This window comes from Crocodylus porosus, unplaced genomic scaffold (genome assembly GCF_001723895.1).
Source record: "Crocodylus porosus isolate Cpor-Errol unplaced genomic scaffold, CroPor_comp1, whole genome shotgun sequence".
Lineage (NCBI taxonomy): Eukaryota > Metazoa > Chordata > Crocodylia > Crocodylidae > Crocodylus > Crocodylus porosus.
Window position 1 is genome coordinate 18,542,266 of NW_017728951.1, and position 15,557 is coordinate 18,557,822.

At 41.7% G+C, this 15,557-nt stretch overlaps 1 protein-coding gene across 28 annotated transcripts in view; it reads right to left on the reverse strand.

Moving 5' to 3' along the window:
* Nucleotides 1-15,557, reverse strand: part of TCF7L2 (transcription factor 7 like 2) — a 200,857-nt gene that overhangs the window by 24,867 nt on the left and 160,433 nt on the right. For 26 of the 28 annotated variants that reach the window (XM_019555936.1, XM_019555933.1, XM_019555940.1 and 23 more), the window contains exons 4-6: nucleotides 5,782-5,914; nucleotides 3,600-3,702; nucleotides 669-755 (exon numbers count right to left, since the gene is read on the reverse strand). In XM_019555936.1, coding sequence (XP_019411481.1) covers nucleotides 669-755; nucleotides 3,600-3,702; nucleotides 5,782-5,914 — 323 coding nt within the window. The remainder of the gene's footprint in view (nucleotides 1-668; nucleotides 756-3,599; nucleotides 3,703-5,781; nucleotides 5,915-15,557) is intronic. The other 2 variants (XM_019555939.1, XM_019555929.1) reach the window with 1 other exon arrangement.

The following is a 15,557-nucleotide window of genomic DNA, read 5'->3' on the forward strand; positions in this document are numbered from 1 at the left end:
CGATTTAATTAACCAGACTGAAAATCAGATGAACAGAAAATAAAACTATCATTAGGAGCAATTAGTGATTACTTAAACATAGTGCTGCCAACCAGTTTGTAAATAAAACTAGGAGCCCCTGGAAAATTAGCTGGAATTAATTGGAGGTATGGAGGGGGAGAAATATATACTTCTGAAGCTTTTGAGGGTCAGGCAGGTCCTTTTATGTTGACTATCAGCGTTTTGAGCTTTGCAAGGGGGGAAAAAAATAGCACAATAACCTTCCTTCCAACTCTGCTTGAATAACAATAGCACACCCTGCACCCTCCTCTGTCTTGCACAGAGCGCGGCTCTGAATGATAGCCACTGAGGAAGCAAAACGTGTCATGACTTCTCCTCCTCGCTTTTTCAACGTCATATTGTACTCTGTTTCTCTTTTAGTGGCCTTTCAAAATAATACGCTCCCTTCTCCCCCCCCCCTTCCCACCCCCAAACCTTGATGCTGCTGTTACCGAGACTCCCGCATTATCCTCAGGTGAGCAGATACTATTTTACCAAACTAAAAATGACTGCTTAACCAGATGTTTTCAGGAGCTACTTTTTTTCTAGATGAAACATGCTTCTCAACAGAGAACGTTAAGAGGAGTTACATTTGCCCTTGATTCGGGACCTCAGTAGTGTGAACTCACCTTGACATGGAAGCATTGACAGTCAGAGCTGTTGGGTAAGGATGCCGGAATCCCCCTGTCGTGATTGGATAAACTGGTTGACCTTGCCTGGAAAGAAGGAGGGAGGGGAAAAAAAGCGGGAGGGGGGGGGGGGCCGGAAAAAAGAGTGAGAGAAAGAAAAAAGGATTAAAAAAAAAAAAACTTCTCTCTGCACAGTAAGCTTTATTCTCATTTGATCAGAACAAAAATCTTGGGGATTGTACAGCAAGGATCAAAGGAAAGAAACACAGAACAATTTGAATGCCATAAATCTGATAGGAATGGCTAATTAAATTTTATAACCTCTGCTTATGTCAATAGAGACCCTCTCCCCAAGCTGAAACTAGGTGTTTTGTTGTAATAATTAAAGGCGAAGTCTCGCTTGCTTTAATGGAGCCATCACACTAATTGAGGGCTACACATCCAAAGGAAAACAATAATGAATGTAAATTTATACCAAAATAAAGTACAGTGAATCAAAGGACTTCAGTTGCGCTTTGGGCCTCTTTCGGTATTTAGATCTCGGTGAGAAAACATTAAATTAACAGAGCTTAATTTGTAGCCTTTTGTCAGATTAACAAGTGTTGACAAGAGTTACCGGGGGAGAGTCCCCAAGAAGTATTGTGGGTAACCAATAGACAATCACACCTCATTACAATAATTAAAAAATACAGCAACATGCAAAACAGCATCCTCATGAAAGACACACAACTTTTCCTGATAGAGGGTTGTCTGTGCTGGCTAATTCTTTTTATCTGTCCTTCAAATGTATCAGCTGAGTGGGTAGGATACTTTTTTTTGTGTGCGTGTATACTTTGAGGTATCCAGACCAGTTTAGGTGAGCTGGGCCAAAACTTTTTATCACGGGGAAAGGAAGGAAAGGAACCTCACACAGTCTTGGATGACCGTATTATTGCTATAAAAAAATAAAAAAGGACTTGATTTTGAAAGACGGTTTGCATATGCAGGCTGCACAAAGGCTGATGGTATGCACAAAGACTGCAAGTTAAGTTATGGGAAGAACGAGAAGCCCTGCAGAATAAGCTGGTGTTGTAGACCTTCCCAGCACACAGGCAGATACTGCCATACGCCTTAGGAAAAGTGGCCCCGAAGTCCTTCAGCAACATGCATATGAATGCAGTGGATGTCAACTAAGACAAAACGTTATTGTGCCAAGACGTAATAAGGCTCCGCTAGATGGAAGCGTAAAGGCCCACCTAGCAATGGTTGGCACGGAAAGGGATTTTCATCTACCTCCCAGATTTAGCAGTACAGCCTTCTGCCACATGCTGAATAGATTTGTCTTTAAAGGGTTCCTTCTTCCTCATGCAAACTTGAGCCAAGAAGCTACATGAGCGCGCTACGGGTTGGCTGCACTGCAAGTCGGCACTGCGAGCAAAAAAAAAAAAAAAAAAAAAAAAGCAGCCAAGGTGTACCAGTGTGCAGCCTGTCATCCTAGACCTGCTGTGGGCTTACTGCATGACAGACGACCTCAAATGTGCAGGATCTTGATTTAGACAGCACAATGCCTCTGGCTTCGGTTTCTGCTGAAACTCGCCCTTCTGTTGAGCTCTGGGAAATGGGCGATTTTCAAGCCCAATGAGTGAAAAGCCCTTTACTGCCTGATACCCCTCTGCTTCTGAGAAGCAGGCCATTAAGATCCGAGTCCTGGATCTCCTAAATCCACATTTACGCATATTCAGGTCCAGGGATGCCCTTGGCTGGAAGAGAGGCCAGTCATGTTGTCTGCCCACCGGTACATATGAAGTTGATTGCCTTCTGCCATAACGTGCAACTCCCAGTAAAAACCCTATTTCCTCAAGAAGGTGTTGAACTTCATGACTAGCAAAGATATATTTTCAGCACAGTTAGTCAAACAACCTGGAGTACAATGAAGTACTCATGGCCCTGGGCAACCTAGCCCTAAAAGATAAATAGCACTAAGCTTCTCAAAAGCAGTGAGGTCTGCAACACCCTTGTATGTGGGAAAGACACTCTGCGTTAAAAACAAATGAGCATTAATAGTGCAGGAAACTTTCCGTTCAAGGGCATCAATGTGGCTGAAATGCATTTAATCAATTAAACTTCAAAAAAAGCTCTGAGAAAATGAATTAAGCCCATTTTAGAGATAGAAATACTGAGGCACGGGTGACCAAAACCTCATAGCGTTTCACCTGAGGAATTCTTTCTCCCTACAAGACCTGCTATTGCAAAGCAGTGTGTCGAAGAAAAATAAGTGTTACTTTTTGCCACTTTCTTTTTTCTTGGCCAGTTTTTAACATGCACAAATTCATGTTTCTTGGGGCAACGCCCCCCGCCCCCCCTGCACAAGCAAGCCATTGTGCAGCTTCTACTTTTTCAACCACATTTCATCCCAGAATGTTTTTTTTGCCAACTTAAATTAAGGCCCTACCCATTTCCACAGAACCCCCCCCCCCCAAGGGCTCTTATAACAGAGACGGCAATACAGTTATCATTATAACATTATATTATATTAATATGCGTGCTATTAAAATTAAGCTTTGAAAGCCTTCAGAAGCCACCATGGAAACAAAATTTAGGGGCTGCTAAAATTTAGACTAGGCAGCCAAAGGATATCTATAAAGAAGGATCTGCTTCAGCAGAGGGGTTATGATAACCCTTCATGCTTCAAGCCAATAGACAGTTAAGACAATATCTGAAGTGGTGTTTTAATGCCCAATGTTTGCTTAATACCATATGGCTTGGTACTGGAGCCCTTGTTCTTTTTAATCTTTATTGAGCGGTCATTGATTCACTCGCATCATAAAGTGGCAGCTGGCAAATATACTTATCTCTATACATACATACACATACTTTTTTTTTTTTTAAAACATAAGAAATTATGCAGATCAAATAAACCAAAATGGAAATAAAAAAAATGGAACTCCTTACTGTGGTACTAACCATCCTAGCGGATGGGGGATTTGTCCTACAGTGCCTGGCGATAATGGATAATAGGGAGATATATCCGGAGGATGCGGAGGCCTTGGAATTCCTATGGAAGAGGAAAATTTATTATAAATATTGCGTCCAGAAAGGAAGGAAAAAGAGACAGAAACTCTTATACACTTTTATACCATAAAGATGGTAATGACTTGGCTTCTTGTTTGCCATGGCTGGCCCCTCGACTTCACCTACACTACCCCCCTCCTGCCTGGATGTACTTTGTGGTACATAAGTAAATGGGATTCAGAGAGAGTTACAATTTTCTCCCCTCTCCCTGGTACTGAAGCACTGTCTAAGCGATTGTCTAACTCCTTTTGTGCTGGAAAATGTGTAAAACACCCCTAAAAAGGTGGCCTCTGCATTATGGCTCTTCTGGGTTTCCTCCCAAAGTGCTGAAAAGGAGGCAGCCCCAAATGCACTCCCCACGCCCACCTACAAGCACCCCCTTCCTGGTGTCACCAACTTGACCCTTTTCCTTGGGCATCTCCAAAATAAACCCTTTTAGCTGCAATATTCTTCTGTTTCCAAATGGTTCCACTTTGGGGCATCTGCATTTTTTTTTTTTTTTTTTTTTTTTAAAATATTTCCACACTAAAATCCTGAAGGTGAGGAGACAAAGTCCTCAGGGTGTCCGATAAAATGAGGGGGGATAGATACTGTGGTCTCTCTGCTGTGCGGATTCAGAGCACTAAAGGAATTCAGCTCCAAGTTTAAGGCCTGACCTTGCAACCTTTGCTTCTGAGGTCGAGATGACTTACTCAGGTGAGTAAGGGTTACAGGACTGGGTCCTTCAAATTGGCAAGCCAAAGCTCAACGGCATAGCAGAAGCAGAGTTAAAACAGAGAGCGTTAAAAGGAAGGGGCACCGTATTCACTGCTAGAAACTATTTTTTTTTTAAGTCACTCAGGAAGCTTTTAATCTCTAAATTAAATCTCCTTGTGTGACATTTTCATGCAGACACTGCTTTTTCTCCATTACAAAAACCAAACAGATTAACTGGGCTTTACCCATACAGTGAGCTATTTGCACACTTGAAAGACTGTTCACAGAAGAAAAGTAAACAGTCTACAGACGTTAATCATATGTTTTACGATAACCGTTTAAAAGCTATTCCCTGTACTACCATTATTTAAATAAGTGGTTGACTATGCCATTCACTTGCAATACCCAGGGATGGCTTGATGGTCTCCTTTTAAGCCATGCAAAGTTAACATTAAGTACAATTAAAAGGAGGCCTCAATTGTGGTGCGTGGAGTGAAAACCGGCTAATGTCCTGCTTCATTCATGGGCTGGAGTTCAGATAAATTATCTGCACACGTTAGACACAACACAGAGCAATTCTTTTGACAAACTCGGATGTGAATTCAGTTTCAAATTTACTTTTTAATTAAGGAGCCGGGCTCTGGAGTAACAAAAAACAAAACCACTGTCGCGGAGAACTCAATGCAGCTTGGAGCAGGAAGACTGACACTATTTGACTTCTCCAGGGCCCCCCTGTGAAACAGAGACTTTTTACAGAGCTGGAATAGCATGTAAATTCTATTTTGCAACACCAGTAAATCCAGGCAGGGTTTTACATGGCTCTGTATTCAAGAAGATTGCCCTTCAAGTTGAACCGAGGCTTGGACAGACTTACGTTTGGGAAAAGAGTTGCAAGTCTGTGGCTGGAACGCCGTGGGGAGGGCGGATGGAAATTCAACGTTGTAAGAGAAAAAATGGCTGAACTCCTGACACAGAAACGATGGGATTTGGGGAATTAAAGAGATTCATTTTGAAATTGGCCGCAACCATCACCTTTAAAATTCCAGCTGCAACTCAGTAAGTGCAGATCACAGGATGTACATGTTTAACTCCCTGGGTCACTCATTCAAATCGAGTATGAGTTATAAGAGCTAACTACCACCGAGGGGGTGTGCTCACACAGAAATGCACTTGCAAATGACCCCAAGTGCAGGAGTCCAGGTGCTTTATGGCATTGAGCTCAACATGTTTCTATCAGCAGGCTCACCGGTTTAGGAATCCGTCGAATCCTCTCTTGGGTTCCCTCCAAAGCCTGTTGGCTTGCCACCACATCGCATTTCCCCCACCAAGAAACAACATGAAGACCACCCCACCACTTCCCACCTACCTGTTTTTGGATCTACGTCAGCTGGTAAGTGTGGAGGAGGGTTTCCTGGTGTGAAGTGCTCATTGCTGTATGTGATAAGCGGTGTAAGAGGGTGTACATGGTGTGGGTGCTGCACAACTGGCACTTTGTTAGACTGTCAAGAGACACAAAAAAAAAAAGGGTGGGGGTGGGGAACACCCTGTGTTAACAATGCTGTCCAGTCAGCCACCAAAATCTTGGAAACAAAATGGCATTAATCTATTGTCCAGAGGTGTAACATGACAATGACATTTCCCTTTTGTGATGCATATAAACGCTTCGATCAGATGCAGGTAGTCCCCGACTTTAATAAAGCAAGAGACCTGAATGTTCAGTGACTATTATGTCTTTCCCTTCTCTCCCCACTTCAAATCGGCAATTCTTTGTAAAACGCCCTGGACCACAAAAAAAATAAAAAATAAAAAATTCCTTGTATTTTTGAAATATTGCTTTCTCTCATACGCGCTACACATCATGCCTGCATGTTTTTACATAGGTAGGAGACTTGATCAATTATCAATTTGGAGAAAACTGATTAAATTAATTGGATATAGATGCCTTGTGTTACTATGATCTGAGGTATACAATCCATAGCAAATATGTAGATAAAGATACTGAAATCAAAACTTTGCTGGAGAGAAAAAAAACCCTTGCAGATATTAGGAGGGGGTGTTTTGCCTTGTCATATTTTCAGTCCTGGAAAATTATGTGCATCTCAAAAAGCATAAAAGAAATCATATTAATAAAAAAGGATGAATGAATGAATGAAAGGGAAAAAAAAGCAGGGTGAACTGTAACTTACCCTTACAAGATCACAAAGAAAAAATTAAGCTGAAACAAGCAAACTGCTGGACCATTTACTGCGAGTAATCCAATTGCAAAAAACCCTATTCCCCATAGAGGATTTTCACTAAAATCCTACAACAGGGACATTTAACCAGATTAGGTACCAGCAAAGATAAAGAGGCTAGTATTAGATGATGAATGGATTAGAGTCAAGTTTCATTTTAGAATGTGTCTTCATTTCCTTTTATTACTTTAAGTAAGGAACAAGTTGCATTAACATCAAGTAAAAGGAACCACATTAAAAGAAAGTTGTGATACTTCAGTGGTGCCCACTAGCGCCACTACCGTTCAGGGTCCGCCAGCATTTCTACTGTAATCCCCACTCCTAAGCATGACCACAGATGCAAACCCAAGTTAGCAAACTGCAGTCATTTTTTCAGTGTTATTTAAAACTAAATACTATCTCATCTAAGTGTGAACACTTTGGGCTTCTCTTTTTTATTTTTATTTCAATTTGTTATTTCTGGTTTTTGTTAGTGATAAATTCTACAGAAAAGGACCCAAGTAAAAAAAAAAAAAAAAAAAAAAAAAAGCCATATTGATATTTCGAAACCAAACCATTAGGTTAACATCAGACACATCTTCTATTTGGGAGTAGACTCGAGTATCTTGAAGAGATCCCCATAAGCACTGGGAACCTCACCTACAATCCATCACCTGGCAAACATATGTCTTTCAAGCAGCCTCATTCATTTGTCAAACGGCAAAGCCGCACGCATGTCAAAGAAGAAAGAGAGAGAAAGTGTTGGGCATGTGCTACTATGCATGACTATTTAATTATTTTAAAAATCTCTGCATAAACTATCCCAGGTCAAATAGTAGCTGCACAGCAAGGATGACGGCCATAACATGGTACCTTATACTGTGGGCTTCACACCAGAAAACAAATTTTCTCTAAGTGAAAACTTCTGTAATCCCCTGAAAGCAATATTTGACCATAATCCACTTGCATCAGGGTGACTTGATTTGGTTCCTTATCCAAAAGGGCAACAAAAACTTCCTAGCAAATTCTTCACAGTGAATCTTCCTGGGAAAGTCTGACACAGGACTGAAATTTTTGCCACGAGTTTCACATGACAAGTCACGTTACAAGTCATCCAGACATTGTCCAAAGCACCAGGCCCCAGGTCATCACCATGGAACATTTCATGGAAAACGGCTGTATGAAAACTCCAGATCACAACGGCTTCTCACTCCTGACGAGAGGGAGCTACTGCTCAAGAGGTCTGTGCATCTTTGTTGGACGACACATGGTGGGTGCATCTACACGTTCATTAACGCACCTTAGACACTGACCATTTAGTTTAGTACTTCCTTAATAAAATACTAACTGAATGTGCAGTAACTAGCGTTACTGCTCAGTGGTGCAGATGCACCGTCTTTTAGCGATGCTAACTGCACATCAGCCTACCAACACTGCACAGTAGGCTATTAGCAGGGTTTTTGCCGTGACACACTACTGTGCAGTGTCATTAGGCTAATGCGTAGTAAGCATCTTGGGTAGATGCACCCAGCATGGCTAGGCAGGGCACAGTTGGGAAGGCACAGATCACCAGCTGAAATAGCAGTTATTTACAACCCAACAGGCAACCAAGTAAGCGTTATATTTTGAGATTAATTCTGAAGAAAAAAAAATCAAAATGAGGAACCAACTTGGAAAAGGTTGGACCTAAGCTGACAGAAGCAACAAAACTTGGAACAAAGGTGGCGTCCCAAACTTAGCACCCCCTGTGGTCTCGGCTTTGGTAGCACACACAAACTTGTAGGGCAACATCCCCCTACCCCTCACTCTCACTCTCCAAAGCCTTCTGCAAAAAAAATGGAGTAAGTCAAGGACAAAGAGGCAAATTATTATTCAATTGATTAACACCCATCTGATAAAAAGCAGGACTTTGAGCCTGGCCCTGCAAACTTTCCTTCAGCTGAGCAGGTTTTATTTGTGACAGCTGTTCCCACCCATAGGAATTACTCATGTGATTATTGATTGATAGGATTGGAATTCAGTTCTTGCCCAGACCAGGGATCATGCTTGGGGGTGAATTACAGTTACAGCCCTCTGCTAAAAATAAATAAAGAGCCCACAACAACAATATATAAAAATCAAAAAGTATCCTCCCGGTTTGCAAGCTGCACTGCAATTGCACCTCACTACACTGCAGCCAATTTAGGTTCCTCTGCATTTGTGTTATATTTGTTGTTCTTCATAAAAAAAAAAAAAAAAAAGTGTGGGGGAGGGAGGAGTCTTAGCGGAGCTAAAAATAGCCTTAATTTACAAGGAAAAGGTACAGCTGGAAAGCACTGCCAGTTATACTGTAAACACAGTAAATAAGCTCGTCTTTACAAGTAGCAGTATGGTCCTCTTAAACAGGTTTATTTGAAAAACAGCAAAAGGAAGGCCAAGCAGCAATACCGTGGTTGAGAGCAGAATTAATTCTTCATTTGTATCTCTGTTGGATGTCAACAGGTGCTTCGCCTGAGTAACAAGTGCAACCCCTAACACTATCCAGTGGCTAGAAGAAGAGGTTAATCATAGAAATCACAGCTAGGAAACGCTTATTAAACTATTTCGGCCCATCCCCTCTCACCAGTATAGAACTGGTCTCTAAAGTATATTTTGCAGAGCTTTATCTATGGTAGTTGTAAAAGCAAAGCCACCGAGACGGTGGAATTTCTTCTCTGGTAGCCTTAAATGTTCCATGCATAAATATGCTCGAAGTGGAAGGTGAAGCTATATTGACGTGGATAGATTAATTAGCATCAGTGCACGTGGTAGCGGGATGGGAACACAACAACATCCCTCATTTACAGAACACCAAGCAAGCTGCTAGTAGACACCCACCCACTTTGGATGCACTTTAGATGGAAAGTGAAGGAAGGGGCAAAGACTAACAATGACAAGGAGTTAGTTTTCCTTGATTATTCCTGCCTGAAATGAGCCAAATGAAACTATATCAATGGGGAATCAACAATCCAGCCTCTAAATAAGAATCTGACATCACTTTGGAAACTCGTAAATAAATATGACTCGGGCAATAATGAATAAAAATCAATGCTGAATTTTGGACTGAATGAGCTATCAGGAGGAGGGGCAAGGGGAGAGCAGTTAGGATGTGTCTCAATTAAGTTCAGACAGGTGTTCCCTGGACACAATCTGAAGCTCTGTGGTGGAAATGGTTGACATACAGGTACGCAAGTCACCATGCATTAATCCGCTGCATGGGAAAAACTCGTCATTAACTAAATGAAAGCTAGTTCCACGTACATCCAAGTCAAGTCTGGTAGGAAAGTAACACATCCCTCCAACGAAGATTCTGAGGTTAACAAAAAAAAGTTTATACGAACTGAATATTGATTAGTAGCTGCAAAGTCACTACAGGCGTGGAAGAAACCTCAAAATGCTAACCTCCCCGCCACCCCCCACCACTTCCCCAGCACTACTGGAAGAGGAAGTACGTTATTTTGACCTGGCTCCCAGCGTCTATATAAATCGGGTGCTTCATTGTTTTTTTTGGCACTTGTCTCTAATAGTCGATTCAATCAGCTATTACGTAAAAGCACCAAAAAGCTTCACTGAAGCACCTGACCTATACAGATCTTGGGCAAGCCGGGTCAGATTCACGTGATGCCTCTTCTGGGCATGCGCTGTGCTTGGTGTGGTGGCGCACCGAGCTAAAAGTAAAGCGCTACTTTTTTTCTTCACAACTGGAAGCAGTCTAAAAGCACATCATCCTTTCATGGTGAGTGGCAAAATCATAATTTCAAGGAGGAGGACCAGGGAGATTCTACTTGGTTTTGCTGAATATGCAAAAAAGAAATAAAAGCTTTCAATAAAAATGTTTCTGTTGCTTCAAAAGTCCTGTATGTCAACTCATAGCGTGGCCCTACTGATAAAAACGTTGCACACACACACAAAGCTACGGTCAGGAAAAATCCCGCCATATGAAACAAGTGCATCCATTCTGGACATAGCAATAGGGCACCTGTTAAAAACAAACACGCAGGTGTTACAAAAAGAACAAAGGACAAAAATACTGGGGCAGCAGCTTCTGTTGGCTTTACCACCTCGCCAACCAGCCCAACCTTGAATCTCCCTTTCATTCGTCAATACCTATAGTTATAGGTTGAATAGTTCACTATGGAGGGGAAGGGGCCCTACCGCGAGAAGCAGGGCTTACAATCTTCTTGTCCGTACACATAGTTCACGTGACCACAGCCGGAGGAAAGGCCTCCTTGGCTAACCTGTGACCTTTCGAGTGTACTTCAAGCATCAAGTTCTGCTGGCTCGCAGGACAGGTCCTGCCACCGTCCAAGACCCCCTGGCACTGTTCATAATTTGGAACGTGGCAAGTGAAAGATTGATTAGGCACTTGTATCCCGGACCCCCCACCCTTCCTCCACTATGGGTAACCTAAGAGGAATGAAAGCTTGCCATTCACCTCTAAACCTATTAATCAAGAGACAGTGAAAACAAATGGAGCTATAGCTCCGCCTGCCTTTTTTGCCATGTCCTCCTCTTCAATACTCCCCTATTGCTTTCCCTTTCTGCAGAAGAAAGATGGGGCCTGAAAGTGCCTTTATGAGCCTCGTACAATAAAACAAAAGCAGCACAGAAGAGGGTTTGTCAGCCTTTTCCCCTCCTCCAGGGTGGATGCAGAAGGTCTACAGTGGTCTTGAATTACTAGGCCCTCCCGGGGACTGCTCCCTGTGCTAGCAAAGAGGACTATTCAATACAAGTTTACATTAAAAATAGGTTTACAACTCATCCCCATGCGTTTTCCAGATGCTGCTATTAAAGCTCTGCTGATTGCGAGCAGTGAAATATTAACAGGCATTAACATCCTTGGGACACAGCTGAACGCCAGCTAAGGAGGCAAGAACTTGCTTTCCAAAGGGCTGATTGATGGCTCTTCAGTTTTGTCTAGCAGGAAAACTTTTTAATCAGCACACTAGATCACTGGAAAGGCTAACAAATATCATTAAAATTTCTCTCTCGATTTCTTACAACGGCATCTAAGTGCTCCACATGCCAGCACACCTGTAGCCCACTGCTTCCCTGCCATCAGAGTCACAATCATCAGTAACAGGTCTTGCTGGGAACGGTTAACTTTAACAAGGTAATATACCAAAACCAATGGGCTTTAACTTTAGGAATTCAGACTAATTTAATTTTTTTTCCTTTTAAAAATGGGGCTTGAAAAAAAAGGATGCAGATGCAGAATTTCCTTTGGGAATGAAGACTGAATTCTATTCATCTTTGCTAGCCGACTTGCAGTTAATTTTTGTAAAAAGACTGTTTTCACACCTGACTAAGCATTTTCTCCTGAAATCTACTTCCCCTTGCCCCATTATAGCCGATACAGTGGCCTGAGCCCTTTCACAGTTTAATGTAGCTCATTTCTGCCTAAGGTCCTGCCCTAAGCTAACTGCCTATTGTAAAAGAGGACAAGGCCTCCATTGATAACCAGAACTCTCCCTGCTAAAGAAGGCTCATTTTCTTCCTTCACACAAATGATGACAGGAGCACTGACAACCATGTGCGGGGACAATACCCCCCCTAGATGGAGCCTGACAAAAACCAACCCCCCACCAAAATAGGAAAAAAAAAGGAGGAAGGGGGGGGGAAACCAACAAAAAAAGCCCCAACCCCACAACCTCTCTGCATACTTCGAACTGCTTCCCTTCTCTTTATTTCAATGGCAACTTCCTGGCTGCAGAACGGCTCCAACAAAACAAGGGCCTACCTGCTAGAGCAAAAAACAGCCAGCTTTCCAAAATCTGCTCTACAGCGAGTTTCTTAAAGGGAGAGGCAGCTTCCTGGCTTCCAAGGCTGAGCATTTCATTTAAGAAAAGATTAAGTGCCCTCTGAGATTTGGAGCATCACATGTTCTCTCACCCACCCGCACTTGACATTCTCCGTATTATTCCTATAAAACGGGGGATGGAGGAATTGGGGGGCGGGGGGAGAGGACAGGAGGGCAGGGGAGGGCAGTGGGACAGGAGCCTTTTAAAGATGCACAGGAAACTTCCACTTAAATTAATCAAAAAGGCAAGGAAATAAAATGATCTGGTGACAATTAGCATGACAGACTGGCCAGCATAAAAGAAAAGGAAACAGGATTTTCACTAATTGTCACACTAGGAATATTCCTTTATTGGGTGCTAAATAACAGCGGCTCAAGGCTGCACTCCCCATCTTACTTTGATGAAAGCTGGGACAGTAGTCTTCTTTAAAATATAAACAGTGCTACACTTCTTGGCCTGAGCAGAGCTACAGCAATGCCAGGTCAGGCACAGACAAGTGCCCATTCAGACACAGTTGAGTCTTTAGAGGGCCTTCAAAAATTGCTTCTAGTTAAGTTCATCACGGTACATTTTTTGCCCCGCTCATTCTTAACCCGCTATCACCCCCCCCAAAAAGGCAACGGTTGAATTGCTTTTGGTTAATCTGCAGGACACGTGAATAAGCAAGCTGGCCCTGCCTCGGTGGGTTGCGGCCTGCCCTAACCCAGCCTGGTCCTACAACGATTTCACCCCATCACAACATTATAACCCATTAGATCAACAGGTGGATTTCCCAGATGGAAAACAACCGGTTGGCTTCCTGAAATTGCAGGCACTGGAGCATAAAAGGAGCATTATTTTATATTTTACCAGAAACAGAAAAAGAGAAGAAATGTCATTCCTTTCTCAATCTGGCAAAGGCACATGTACAAATACAATACATAGGGAGGGATGTGCACGCGCGTGTGTCGTATACATGCACACGCATACATATCTGGAGAAAGAAATACGTACACATATGTTTTAGGTGCTTACCAAATAGATACAATCCACTTTAATGGCAAGCAAGGTAAAAGGGACGACCCGAGGGGCTGGCATCAGAAGGCACGTATTGGAGAAATAAGATATAAAAATCCTGGTCTCTAAGATAGTTTTCTGAAACATATCTTGTATTCTAAATCCCAATCACAGAGACTAACTACATGGAAAATACAGATGCAATTTTCAGGCTGAGAAAGTGAGAACGAGGAAAAAAAGAATTACACTTCGAATTTAGAAAAGAAGGGAAGGAGGTAAAAGTGATTCTGAGCAAATGAGTGACTCCGAAAGTGTCCCGATACAGCTAGCCTCAATTTAGTCTGCATGGATAAGTATTAATGTAACAGTTCTGACAGGACAGAAGTTAATCATTTATCCTGCATAGCATGGTGTTCCTGTAAATACAACATTGTATCATTTCAGCTTCTGCGTATGAATTTCACATATTTCAGCACCAGCCATGATCTGCAGGAGAAATAGCCCTGTGGATTTTGTAGAGGTCGGCTGCCTTCAGCTACGCTCACAGGCTTTATTTTCTAAAATCTGGTAGCCTCTTCAAAAACAGAAAAGTTGTATATACCCCATGCCTGCATTTTGCCTATTTCCATAATAGCTACTGCATATATAGTTGGAGTATAACGGGACACCATATTCCCACTTTTTCAGATGAGGAATTCACAGAGTGCAATGCACTGTGCTGTGCATCAGTGTCCAATGTTATTTTTGATCCTGCGTATGTCCAAGTAACAAAGCCTCCTTCCAGAACGCTTCCGTTTTCAGAAATGTTCATTGTTCCCGGGCTGACACGGTTATGCAACGCAAGGCAACACTGGAGTCATAAAAATGAACAAAGTCCTGATAAATATTAAAAAAAACAAACCCTAAAAGTTTTCCTGTGTTGTATCGTGTACTGTGGAACTTAAAACACACCCTTCAAGGCATCTTACAAGAAGAAAAATGAATGTAGACAGAAAAACCAGGCCTTTCAACTATACCTCCAAGACAGGTTTCCTTAAAATAAAACGTCAAACGATTTTGTCATTAATATTGTGGAAATTACGTGCCGTTAACGGTCCGTGAAACGAGAAAAGATTTGAATTCCTGGGCTATTTTAAATAGTGAATGATACTAATATACATCTTCACAGTACTTTACGACGTCAATTCTTTAGAAAGAAAAAGGCAATAAATTAACTATCTGGCAAAGGTATCCACTCTGCTCCAAAGTAACATCAGATCCTCCTCGAAACAATACAATAAACTGAAGAAAGAAAAACAGTTAAACTGAGATGCTTCTAAAAATCCCCAAATGCTTATTTTCTTCCCTCTCTTTTGTATAATTAAGAGCACTGTACATATTTCGTTAAATTGATAGGTGTCCTTTTTATCACATATATTAATGTGAGGGGAGGAAAATGTTGTAATCTAATTATGAATACTGAAGCAAGACCCTTTCTGCTTTGTAGTTATTACAGTTTAGTCAAAACAAAAAAGAGTCTTTGCCTTTATCACTTAATTAAAAAAAAAAATCATTTTTACAGTGGCTACCTACAATGATGCTCCTATAAGCCAGGACCATGCTTTTGAAGAATCCTGTCCCATAATATTAAATACTCGACAGTGAGGACTATTTAACAAAACATAACGAAAACAACAAGTAAGCAACCTTACATAGATAGATATTTTGGATCATCTCCAAAGAAATTTAGGCTCCTTCTCATTCTGTTCGAGCTAAATAATGTCATTTTCAAAACCCATAATAGTTATATACAAGCCAAGCTACAAATCAACATTTCCTCCTAAAACAAAGAATTTTAACATCGATGAGTTCACAGCAAAAAAACAAACAAGCCACCCCAAAAAACCACAACAGGATTGAAATAGTGAAAGCTTGCAAAGTTAAAATACCAAAAAGCAAAAGAAAGCCAGAGTGACGTGATGTTTTCTGTGCAAATAATTTTACCATGTACGTTACACAGACATAATACACATGCACACGTTCTCCCCTTTGCTGTTAAACACTGTTCAACAGCTAGAAATCAGAACCTGAAACCTGCTGCATACGAGCCTAAGAAATCTACCCCCCCGCACAAC